This window comes from Macrotis lagotis, chromosome 2 (assembly GCF_037893015.1).
Source record: "Macrotis lagotis isolate mMagLag1 chromosome 2, bilby.v1.9.chrom.fasta, whole genome shotgun sequence".
NCBI lineage: Eukaryota > Metazoa > Chordata > Mammalia > Peramelemorphia > Peramelidae > Macrotis > Macrotis lagotis.
Genome location: NC_133659.1, coordinates 135,928,727 through 135,942,218, shown reverse-complemented (window position 1 = coordinate 135,942,218; position 13,492 = coordinate 135,928,727). Strand labels below are relative to the sequence as shown.

Here is a 13,492-nt window from a genome sequence, read left to right as displayed (position 1 = left end):
ATTCACATACTACAATTTTTTCAGCCATTTCCCAACGGGCACCCTCCAATTTCCAATTCCTTTCAATCAGAAAAAAAACTTGCTACAAATATCCTTGTACATGTGAGTCCTTTTCCTTATAGTTTTTCATCTCTTTGGGGATAGTAAAAGATAGATATAGTAATTAATCCTTATCTCAAAATGTCAATTGCATAGGATTATCCTCAGTGGTGAAGATAAATATTCCATGTCTGAATGAGAACTAATTTGGTAAAACAAAGGAATTAAATTAAGAAATTAATATGAAAATAATAAAATTCAAATTGTATATTTGAAAGGAATGACAAGTTGTGCTTAGTTGACTTCTAGTTTTATGTACAATCTTTTTTATTATACTATGTTATGGAAATGCTTGTTTTCCATAAATATGCATTAATCAAAAATATAAAAGGAAAGAAATATTTTGAAATTTAAAAAAAAAAAGAAAATGAGAGATTTTTGTTTCCCCTCAGTAAGCTCTGGATATTGAGTGAAGTGCCTATCACCTCAGTAATCACCAGACTGCCCACTGCAAGAACCTTATTATGGAAAAGTACAATCTTACATATTGGGATTCTCCTGAATTATTATGTATACTGTACATAGATTTAAGCAAAAATGAGTTTTTATATATAAGGTTTTTATATCTTTAAAGCATTAGTGGGAAGCATTTGAATTGAATCCTGGTGAAAGAATTTTGATGTTGGGCATACCTAATAGCCCTGATGGAGGTTAAAGAATAAATCATGTGTGAGGCTGTGAATGACTTAAGGGAATTTGGACTAAACATTTTTAAAAGTGTAGTCATGTCGTGAAGAAAGAAATAAAAACTTAAAAGATGGTATACAACACATACATGAGAGTTGACATCAGCAGATAGTAAGCAAGTTGGATACAAGCCAAAATCAGGACTTCATCATGGCAAGTTTTGACACTTTGTATAGTGTTGCCATGCAACCATTTGATAGAATAGGTATGCCATAGCAAAGACAATATAACAGTGGCAAATTACTGAAGTTGAGAAAAGAAGGAAACCAGTTAGTAGTCTTAAGGGAACAACACAGGATCTAATATGTAGTCTGAAATTAAGGTATCCTTGTTTTTACAATACTAGAATGCCTGTAAAGACTGGAGAAGCACTTTGTCATAGCAAAGAATCTGTAGAGAGCTTATGCTATTAATAGGCATCAACATATGGAAGAAATCCCACAAGTTTTGCATTGCATGTGGAAAGACTGCTTCTGAGAGAAAGTCAAGAAAGCAATGAAGCCTTTGGAAGTAGATGGAGTTAGGCTATCTCAAGTAACCCTTGGAAAGATAGAGATTGGATTCAAAAAAGTGAAGGTTGGATATGAATTACTGGGCACAAATTCAATTATTTGAGAAAATCTTATCAGGCTAGAAAAACACTTTCCATAAATGTTTTCACATTTATGATCTACAGAAGTAAATTAAGAAATAACCCTTTTCTACATGAACTCTTTGAGAAGTGGCTGTGAAAAGATAGCATCCTATTGGGTTGGACTGTGGATCTTAATTGATAATTGTATCATAATATTTAGAGACAATGTCTCTGCAGTCAGTACCAAACTAAAAATCTGGAAGAAAGGAGAATCACTCTTCATCTATAGGTTACATTAACATGTTTGAAATTCTCTAAGCAAATTTGGGGTGTCAGTAAGTGGGGCATCTCAGTATGCCCTGGTATGCCAAAACCAGGCTAGCATTGATAAGGATCAATTATGGTCTAATTAATATACTAGCAGAATACTAGACACATTGGGCTGGAACTAATAGTTAGACATTCTGACTATCCATGCCTTCTGTGCAGAAAATTACAAGGTCTAAATATTTGAAGACCTAGAAAAAGAAAAAAAATCTTACCACTAGTATGTCCCTGGCACTGTCAAATCATTCCAGATTAAAATCTGATATATTTTATTAGTGAAGCATCATAGGACTTTTCAATCTGACTTTCAGCTGAACCTTTCTCTGTATGTTGTCTCCCCATCAAATTATGTGGTCCTTGAAATTGAGTAGGAACTCTTTTCATAGGGCTTTATATTTTCTAATTGCTTAAAAAATCTTTTTGCACTCATTCCAATGACTTTAGAAATATTGTTTAATCTGTCTGAGCTTCTGTTTCCTTCAACCTTCTTGTGAATAAAGAGGACAAACATGTTTTGGGGAAATAACTTCTCAGATAAAGAAAACTCCCAGATCAAAGCAACAGAGCTATGGGTTATCTCAATAAGAAATTCATTGGGGGTGGCTAGGTGGCGCAATGGATAGAGCACCAGCCCTGGAGTCAGGAGTACCTGAGTTCAAATCCAGCCTCAGACATTTAATAATTACCTAGCTGCGTGGCCTTGGGCAAGCCACTTAACCCCATTGCCTTACAAAAACTAAAAAAAAATTTCTCTGGGGGGGGGACATCTAGGTGGCATGGTAGATAGAGTATTGGCCCTGGAGTCAGGAGGATCTGAGTTCAAATGTGGCCTCAGACACTTAATAATTGCCTAGCTGTGTGACCTTTGGCAAGTCACTCTTAAGCCCATTGCCTTAAATAAAAAAAAAACTTAAAGAAAAAAAGAAATTCTCTGCTATGCTTTATACCATTCCTAGTGACAACAACAGAATGAATCAGACCAATTCCAGTCATTCAATAACCATTTATTGCTATGTTATGATGTTGTGCCACATATAATTATCATCTTCATCAAATGTACAAGATAATTAGGAAATGATCAGCACAGAGAAGACAGTAGAATTAAGAGAAATTGGGAAAGGCTTCCTGGAGAAGAGGGAATTTAGTTGAGACTTGAAAGAAGCCATTGAAGCCAGAAGTCACAGATGAAAAGGGAGAGATATTTTCTACATGAGAGAGAAACAAAGAAAATGCCCTGAGCTGAGAGAAGTGTCTTGTTCAAGAAACAGCAAGGCCAATGTCCCTGGATTGAACAATATGTGGTGGGGAGTAAAGTGGAAATGGAAAAAAAGTAGTGAGGGGCTAGGTCATGAAGGGCTTTGAATGTCAAACACAGGATTTTATATTTGATTATGGAGATGATAGGGAGCCTCTGGAGTTTTTTGAATTAGGGAGTGACTTGCTCAGACTTTTACTTCAGAAAGAATCATTTGGGTAGCTGAACAGAAAATCAATTAAAGTGGGGAGAGATTTGAAGCAAGCAGAGCCATCAGCAGGCTATTAGAGTAATTCAAGAGTGAGATGATAAAGGACCTACATCAGTGTAGTAGCAACCATTAGAAAAGAGATGAGAACATATTCAAGAAATAATTCAAAAACTGTGTTGGTAAAGACAGGGGTGTGAGAGATAATGAAGACTAGAAAATACTACCTAGATTTTGAACTTAGGGCCCTAGGAGGTGGTGGTGGCCTAGATAGTAATAGAGAAGTTTGAAGAGAGAAAGGATAATTAAGTTTGGGACATATTGTGTTTAAGATGTATACTGGACATCCCATCCTAGATATCTAAAAGGCCATGTGAGTTGGAAGTCAGCAAAGAGGTTAGGACCAGATAAGTAGATTTAAGAATCCTAGAATAGAGATGGTAATTAAATCAATAGGAACTGATGAGATCTCCATATATAAAATAGAAAAGGTCCAGGGGTTCAATCCCTTTCAGATTCATATACTTTTAAAGCACATGACCTGGATGAGGATCCAGCAAAAGAGACTCAGGAGTGGTCTGATAGGTAGGAAGATGATCAGGATAAAGTGCTATTCTTAAAACACCTTGAAAGGGGGTGCGGCTAGGTGGTGTAACGGATGAAGCACCGGCCCTGGAGTCAGGAGTCCCTGGGTTCAAATCCGGTCTCAGACACTTAATAATTACCTAGCTGTGTGGCCTTAGACAAGCCAATTAACCCCATTTGCCTTGCAAAAAACTAAAAAAAAGACCTTGAAAGAAAAGGCTATCAAGGAGAATAGGATGATTAAGTTTAAAAAGAATGAAGATGAGAAAAGGCCACTGAATTTGGCAATTGAGAGATCATTGAACTAGCAGGATGGTCTCATGAAAACCTGGGAAGACATTTGAACTGATGCTAAGTGAATGAGTAGAATCAGAACATTGTACATGGTAAAAACAATATTATAGCTATGATCAATTCTGAATAACTTAGCTATTCTGATCAATATATTCATCCAAGACCATTCCAAAGAATCTAGGATGAAAAATGCTATACATCCCATGGAAGAGAACTGATGAATTCTGAGTTCAAACTGAAGCAAAGTTTTTCTTTTACTTTATTTTTCTTTTTTATAATATGGATAATATGGAAATATACTTTGCATGATTTCACATGTATAATTGATAAATTGCTCACCTTCTTAATGGGTAGGGGAGGGGTTTGAGGAAAGGAAATGATTTGGAATTCAATTTTTTATAATGAATGTTAAAAATAAAGAAAAAAGACCATTGGAAACTTTGAAGAGAACAACTTTGGTGGAATGATGTGGTCAGAAGTCAGATTGTAGGGGGTTAGGAAGAGAGTGAGAAGAGACAAAGTAGAGGCAGTTTAGCCACAAAGGAGAGAAGAGATGAGGATAGAAGTTGGTGAGGATTCAAGAATCATGTGGGGGATTTTTTTGAGGATGGAGGAAAAATAGGAATGTTTGTAGGCAGTATGGAAGGAGCCAAGTAGTACTGTAAGACTGAGGATAAGTGACTATGGGAATGACAAAGGGGACAACTTTTTGGAAGAGATGGGATGGTGTCCTGCCTGTTACTGGTATTCTAGGCTTCCCCAAACAAGGGATTCAAAGGCTGGGACCTCCAGATTGATTATGTAAGTAGTTTAATCATCAAAGTGGCTTGGTTACTTACATTGGGGCATTCGGGGAAAGTGGTCAGACAATGAATTGGATACTTCCCCAAAAGCCTCCCAAAGCTCTATGGTAACAACGGAAACAGACAAAGAAAGGGGGAGCTATAGAGTACCTAGTGCAGATTGGCTGATATTTGGGGGTTTACTCTGCTCAGCACTGGGTGTTGTTTAGCCTGCAGTTTCATATACACAAGTCTATATACTAAACATGTACCGGTCATGTCTTTGTCATGTCCTGGTCAGTGTACTTTCTTTTGGCTTAAATTAATCTTAGTTTACATTATTCATGGCTTTCATTGATAGGGACTCTACATTATTTGCGACTTTCACTAATAAGAATTCCACATTGAAATGGTATTACTTGTTCAGATGAAAAATTTGCCTTGGTAAGGAGTAAGATCACCTCTTCTTATGAGAAAAGGGTGAAGGAGGTAATAATAGAAAGCATCTGAGTGATATGAGGTGAGGAAAAATAAGAAGAGATAGTTCCCATGAATGGTCCCAGATTTTTTAAAAGTTCTCAGCTGAGAGTGAGGAGAGGAAGAAACCACAGGACATCTGAGTAGGAATAAAAAGGTTTAAAGGAATCATTGTGAAGAAAAGAAAAATGAGATGCGAAGAGAAATATAGTAAGATTGAGTTTAAGTGACAAATTTGCAGTGATCCCGGTCAGAGAGGTTGCTTAATTGTATTTTGGGAGAGTTCTCAATATTATCTTAGAGGTTTGTATGTTTTTTTGACTCCCACCTATGTCTCACTAGATCTTTTTCAATTCCTAAGATTTCAAGATTTACACACTTCCCCACTTACTTTCTATCTTGGAATACTGCTGATTGCCTGTTTACTCTGAGCAAACATAAAATGTATCAAAATCCAATCTGCACCCAAAAAAATGACCCCAGTCTGAGCAATCTTCCTCAGTGTGCTAATTAAACATTTTCCCCCTTTTTTTCCATTTGACTCCTCACTTTTTGACACACATACTTACCAAGTCTTTCAGATTTTATGGCAGATGACATTCTCCATGGACTTTCACAAAACATAGACTGGGAAATAATACACTTAACTTACAGGGTTGTCATGAGGAGACAAACTTTAATGTGTTATGTAAATGAGGAAACAGCAAGAGTAGCACTACTATTAATATGATTATTTCTGAACTGACATAAAAATAAATATTAAATAGGAGTACTATACCTACAAATTTCACTACCTTGTTTAAAAAACAGTTGTAACATTATCTCTAGAAACAATTATAAATCTGAGTGTTAAAAAAGCCAACTTTTTCCTGTCTTGGAAAATTAAAAACTTGTCTGATAATCTTTCTGAGAACAACTGTAAATCCCCTAATGTGACAAGAGCTGCAGGATGGCACTGACATCCTGGAGAGGGATGAGAGAATTCCGTGTTTTATGGAAGTCTATGACTGGTAAGGCCTAGATATCTGGGTCAAGATAAGGCATTCTTGCTCCTGTGATAGAATCCCTGACAACATATGAGACAGACATCCTGAAGTCAAAGAAGGGAACTTTAAAATATGCTGTGACTTTATTGACTGTTGCTAATCATTTTATGGTTCTTTGTCTAATTCCTATAAAATTCTTATTTCAAGTCCAGTTAGTCCAATTTCTGCTGGCTTAATTAAGGTCAAATTTTTGGAGGTTATCAACTGGAACAGAGAACCATGTCATTAATATCCAGAAGTATTCATCTCATCTGACTTTCATGAATATTTTGTCCTCTTTTTAAGACAGTGACATTTTACCAAGGGTTTGACTATGAAGCCATAAGTGATTACAGAACATTCCAGTAAGTATAATTTTTTTAAAGAAAAAATCTAACTGTAATTCTTAATCTTAACTTTAACATGCCATTTACATATTTTTTAAAAATACCACCTGTAAACATAATTTGATTCAGGTAATTTTTGAAGAGTTTTTTGCACTGGAAAATCTCCCAAACTCAAAGGTAAAGCTTCATTTGACTTGTATGAAAAATGTTTCTACTTTATTTGTCTTTTAATAATTATGAGTAGAAACCAATTGACTCCCTCAATTTATAAAAAAAAAAAAAACAAGGCACTGGAATCCTAAGAAAAAAACATAAGGTAGACATTCTCAGAAGATCTTCATCTATAGAAGGAGTGACCATTTGGGAGTATGCTTAAATTAAACTTACAATTGTAGTTCTTGAAAAAAAATTTCTTATCTTTGAATTATAATTGGAAACTTCTAATGAGGCCTTTTTATACATGCTTCTATGAAAAACATTCCAAGAAAGGCTCTGGCACTACAGAAATTTCTTGTACATGAATAGATGAGAACACAGAACATAGGCCTTAGCACTTCAGCTAAGATAGAATAGTTCACCTCTGGAGGAATTGATCTTGCCCCATCATGTCTGCTTGAGCTTTTTTAAGAGTTTTGGGAAAATAGGTCTTCTCCAAGGGAAGATACTTCCTACTCTGCCTTTAATCTTTATCACTATTTCTAAGCAGTTAATTATGCAATATTAGGGGTTTGGGTCCCTCTGTCTTTCTGAATATTTATTTTGTATTGAAATCAGACACAATGCAATATGGCATGAGAGAGAGAGAGAGAGAGAGAGAGCTGTCAGGACAACATATATTCAAGTCCTGACTTGTGATCCTGGACAATCATTTATCATCACTATGCCCTAGGCCACCTTTTAAGTTAAGATTAACGTTCTATAGGTAGAATGGTTTACTCCTAGGTTGAGCTCCTTACAGTAAGAAAAAACAGATCTGGACCAGCAACCCCTTCTCTCCAACACCTGCCCTCCCCCTAAAATAGGAAAGATAATTTATTTGGAGTTGCTTAGATCAGAAATTTCTCCAAATGGTGAAACTACAAAAAAAAAAACTTTAAAAAAGAGAAATTTGAGGGGCAATTTAATGATATAAAGTTATTGCTTAATTTAGAAATATAAAATGTATTATGTATAAATTGATTTCTTTTTAAAAATCAACATTTGATATAGAGAGCAAGAGATTTTATTTCCTTTTTCTGTTTTTTAAGAGAACAAATAATCTTTTAAAAATATTATTTTTTTCTCTTGGATCTTAATATTTTTTATCTGGATATAATGTGATTTATAGGCAAAGTTAGCCTCCCATCCACTTCCTGATACCACGTAAGCTATGCTGCGTAGCCTAAGTTAAGCCAACAAACTACCTCTATATCTGTCGATTATATCGTTGTTTTCAAGTTTCAGAAGCAGCAAGCACAAATCAGACCTTGATTCTGACAGGCAGAGCAGGAATAAAAGTGCAGGTCTTATCCAATAAAAAACAATGACCATTGTTGGGCAAGTAGGATTAGAGGGGGAGTTCTGTATTAATTAACTACAGTATATAAACTGTTCCATGATGAGAGAATCCCTTAAAATACCTCCCCAATCCTTAGCTGACTCCATAGTAGCACTGAGCAGTCATTATTGTCACAATCACCTTCCAGGCCTTTAGGATTTCCCCATATTTTGCATAAATAAAGGGGTTAAGTCTATACCTTTACAAAGAGGCAAGGGTATTGACTAGATGACTTTCAGTCCTAGGTTTTAATGATAATCTAAATGGACTCTTTCTTTTAGAGAAGAACACATGGGTCATGTGATGATTCAACTGCGACCCAGTCAGTTTTCAAAAACATGTCCATTATCAACTAAGGTAAGTTACATAAGTATAAATATCATTAACTCACAGTATCTCTGTATTCTTCTCAAAGTGTTGTTTAGTACTCAACTGGGGTTTTGTTCAACCACTGTTTGTATAAGAGAAGTGGTAAATTTAGAATTCTGCTTTTTGAGTGGAAGAGATAAAACAATCCTTTATTTTTTTGAGGCAAGTGACTTTCCCAGGGTTACAGCTAGTAAGTGCTGGAGGATATATTTGAATGTAGGTCCGCCTGACTGCAGGGCTGGTGCTCTATCTACTGTACCACTTAACTGACCCAATTCAACCATTCTTTCAGGATACTTAGAGAAAATGTAAACTTACAAAGTATAGAAATGTGCAAAGAAATAACAACAGAATGTTCAAATAAACAAGACCAAATAAATCTTGGTTGAATTGAAGGAAGCCTTCAACCATGTCTGCCATTTCTAGAACTTGATGCCAATGGGGCTAATATTGAATGATATTAGCAACCATGGCCCCTTCTCTTTCATTTTAACATTTTCATTCCCTTCTTTCCTCTACTGTGAAACATAAGTGACATCTCAAAGTTGCTACACCATGACTCTTCCCTAGACTCTCCTGAAGGCAATTCTCGTCATCTTCTGTCACCATAATTTTCTTAGTCTAAAAATGAAAATAAAGTTAGTTGTTAAAAATGGCTCCCGAATGCTTAGTCCAGAATGATTAAAAATGGCTTTTATTAAGATGTCTTAGTGAAAGGGTCAATTCTCTCAAGGGGAGAGGGGCACTGAATCCCAGAAATTCTATGTCTTATATGCACTTTGAAAGACTAGTTCCTCCCCACTTCACACCAATCATCAGCTGGAGTCATAATCTAATTGATACATTTGCCCCTATATGTTTCCCCACCCAATGCAGGCAGACCCCTATCTTGGTAATGTAAACTAACAATCTCCTTTCACATTCTTGTGGAACCCAACACACCCACATATTCCTCACATTTCCCCCCATTTTTTAAAGAATTTGGGTGCCATACCTTATTAGTGATTTGTTTCTTAAATCACAATCCTTGTTATTGATAATGACTACTGACTTTTTCTATCAAAATTTTTACTTTCTCATTATCATGGACCAATCCTATTTTCCATATTTGAACAGCACGTGCCAAATTTCTTATTTCCCTGCTTATTTCTTTTATTATTTGCCTATTGTCAAATATCTATAGGCAGCAACTTGATAGGTTCAATTTATAACAAACTCCTCCTTCTCCAATCAACAGATTGTTTAATACAGCCCTATATTGAATAACTTTCTTGTTTGCTTGGCTTAGCCAGTCAGTAAGCTCAAGGTCCTAGCTGTCTAATTGGTATGTGTTTCCACTACAGCTTGGAATCTCATCAGGATATAATTGGGGGTCCATAGCCCTAACTCCCATCCTGTTCCCAGATAGCAGGTCCATGAGTCTTGACCAATCCTTGGCAGAATGGTATATGTAGTGGTAATCACAATTTTCTTTACCATAATGCATCCTGACAAGGGATATAGGTACCATCATTACATCTCACATGAGTCTCAGTTCACCTATCTCTGTAAGTTGTATAGTCCAGAATATGTATATCCAGCTTCAAGAAATAAGTCCACAGCCATTTACTACTCTCCAAGAAAATATCCTATCCATACTGGTAAAACTAGTCAGCTTGAACTGACTCAGTCTTATGCCACTAGTGTCTCTCATCCATGAACCATAATCCTGTGCTACAGTGCACCTCTGACCAGGAATTGAGAATCTAGACTGGACTCAGGAGGACTGGTACCTAAGGCCAGTTCTTAAACTGCTGTGGACCACTGCAAGTCCAACAGTTAGCCACACCAAAGAGAGAGAGAGAGAGAGAGAGAGAGAGAGAGAGAGAGAGAGAGAGAGAATGACTTCTGTCAACTAGATTTCCCTTCCACCATTACTAATACTCCATTCTCTAAATCAGAGTAGGACTCTCCCTAGATAGGATATACAGAGTTATGTAGGATATAATCATGCCATCCAATAATATCAACCTCCTTTTCTCTCAATGGAGAGCATCATCAGCATGCCTCTCATCCTCATTTTCATAAGGAGAAGAGCATAACACTTACAGAATCAAGGGAAATTTGCAGGTATCACAGGGGCAGATACCATGACTACACAAATGTACACATAGGCAAGAGATGTTGGAGATGAATTGGTCCAGGGTCTCTCCCTATCCCTTCTTTTCTCCCATAGAGACATCTGATGTCATCCTGCATCTTCTGAATCTGTTCGAAAAGGTCCTCTACATCTCAGGTGACTTGTTGAGACCTTCTCTTCTGGTAAAGAAACTGCTTAACATTTTACTCAAACCAAAATACATATTTTCATCACAAGACAATGAGATTCTGCAGTTTATTACAATTTACATCTTGCCTTGCTCACTGTCATGTTGACATACATACTTTAACACTTCCATATCTGTTTCACTACATGAGTAAACTCACCGAGAATTACCACATATATTTAAGTTTATAACATATACATTTAACAATCATTTTAGTACAATGTTTACCCAACATAGGTCTTAAGATAAAAATAGTCTTAACCTTTTGCTCTCATTACAAAAATGACTCAAATATCCTTAGCCAAAGTGAATTTTTTCTTCCCCAAAATTCCCAGATATACCATTTGTTTTCTTTTTTCCTGATGTACTTATCTGACTCGTATTCATTTACTTAAATTAGACCTTGAATCTATAAACTAGACCTGTAATTTGTAAAAATTTCCCATTCTTCTCACCTTAATATCTCCTCAACATAAAAATTAATCTTACTTAATTCCTATATAAACATTTAGCTGACTGCAGGTGCCAGAGTCTTACATTTAATCTATTTAACTATTAAACCCAATTAACCTTTATCTGTTTGCTTAAAGTAGCTTATTATAAAGATCCAGAACATCAAAGGAAAATTCCTTTATAGATATAATTTTTAATGACAGTGTCCAGGTGGAGGTCATGAGTATAGTCAAATGTCGTAAGCAGATTTATTCTAACAAGTGAGATTATATCCAAATGTCACATTTGTGGGAAGTCAAGTTAAAAAAGGGTCCAACCTCAGGCCACACTGAAAAGTCTACCCTTCAACTGTTTATCCCTGTCACCTGAAATTTTTAGCCTATTGGCTTCTTGGCTATAAGAACACATTAACCCAGTAATACTTCTTTGTGCTGACCATCCTGGTGTTAAGACATGAAAAAGAAAATTGATTAAAAATTCCATGATCTAAAATAGATCATGTTAGACCTTCCAGTTGAGTCCCATTCACTAAATTCCCAATTATAGGGTCCCAATTAATGAATTTCCTACCTAAAGCTCTGAGTGTCCTTCCTGGGTCCTTGCTAAAACCAGGAATTCTAACTATGACTGGCCCAACATGAGCCATCTCCTACCCCTTTGCTTGAGACCTCTGATCTCCAGACCCACATCCCTTTGTCTGAAATCATATCTACTCTATCCCTATATAAAGATGGATATCAGATTCCCATTTGCTAGAGACCACTCCTTCTAGCCTATTGTAGGCTAGGAGATTGCCTATTATCTCCTAAATTCTCACATAACAATCACCTAAATATTGTCACAAAAATCTTAAATTATTTTTCTTGTTTATCTTTCTCATATCACACTGTTATTTTTAATTTCAAAGCAAACAAACACAGTTTTGGGATATATAACTACAAAAATCCCAATTTATACATATATATATATATATATATATATATATATATATATATAAATTTGGAAAATTTCTAGACTTGGCTATAATAGTCATGTTTAACATATAAATCATTTCTTTCAGAGCTCTTTCAAGCCATTAAAGCAAGATGACTTTGACTTTCTCAACATGTATTATTAGTTACAATAAACAAAACAGCAGTAAGAATACCAATGAATTACTACATTGTACAAAACAATCCTTCCATTATTCATCCTTCAGAGTCCCTCATATCATCTGTCTGCAGTTACCATTAGAGAAGTCCAAATTCTTGACTTCTTTAAAATTAAACATACAATTATTAATTTACATTAAACATAAAATTCTTAATGTTAACATATTATTCCCTTAGAACAAGAGCAAAATGAATATCCCAATATCTTTTACATTTTGTCTTCCATGGTTCTTTACCCAGATCCTCCAAGAATCCAATCTCATACATATGATGCATTTAAAACCTCAATGTAATTCTTATTTATGTCATGGTTAGTCCAATGGTAAAGGACTAAATCATTAGATGAAACCTCAGCTCATTTAGTTTGCTATCAACTATACAATTTTAAATTTTCCTGAAAGTTTATTTGATAAAAGTTTTATAATATCTTGAACAGAGAATCTAGCACTCACATTCTAAAATGCCAACAAAAATAACACAATTTTTATCATTATTAGGCTTAATATTAAAATTAATTACAGAATGGATAAACCCCCTCTATAAATGCTTTTCACAAAACTCTTTTTCCCAAAAGAAATCATTAAATATCCCTGATAATATAAATATATATTTTTCTTCTTAATAATGCAACAACATTTTCCTTTAACTCAAAGTTATTTCAATAGAGTTTAAAATCCCAAACCAATTTAACAATCTAGGTTATTTAATTCCTTCTATTCTATACAAATTTTGTCAGAATGTAGCAAGACTAATTCCTCTTTTAAAACCCTTAGAGTGATTCCCAAAACTCCAGTTCAGAAATGGGTTAATTTTAAAAACAGTGAGGGTCAGGAGTACAGAACTTGTAGGCCATGTGGTCAAAGCAGATGATTTCCTTCCAGTAAAGGTGTCTCCCAACCCCTGGTTTTTATATTTATATTTTCTTCCTTTCCTGACATTATATCCCCTTTAAGGCTAAGCACTTGAAGTCTCCTGCCCCCCTCCCACTACCACTTGTGCAACCCCCAACCTCTTCC

General features: G+C 35.4%; 1 protein-coding gene across 4 annotated transcripts in view; it reads left to right on the top strand.

Moving 5' to 3' along the window:
- Window positions 1–13,492, top strand: part of LOC141513238 (cation channel sperm-associated auxiliary subunit epsilon-like) — a 193,916-nt gene that overhangs the window by 124,001 nt on the left and 56,423 nt on the right. For all 4 annotated transcript variants that reach the window (XM_074222866.1, XM_074222865.1, XM_074222867.1 and 1 more), the window contains 2 exons: window positions 6,620–6,678; window positions 8,479–8,554. In XM_074222866.1, the coding sequence (XP_074078967.1) occupies window positions 6,620–6,678; window positions 8,479–8,554 (135 nt within the window). The remainder of the gene's footprint in view (window positions 1–6,619; window positions 6,679–8,478; window positions 8,555–13,492) is intronic.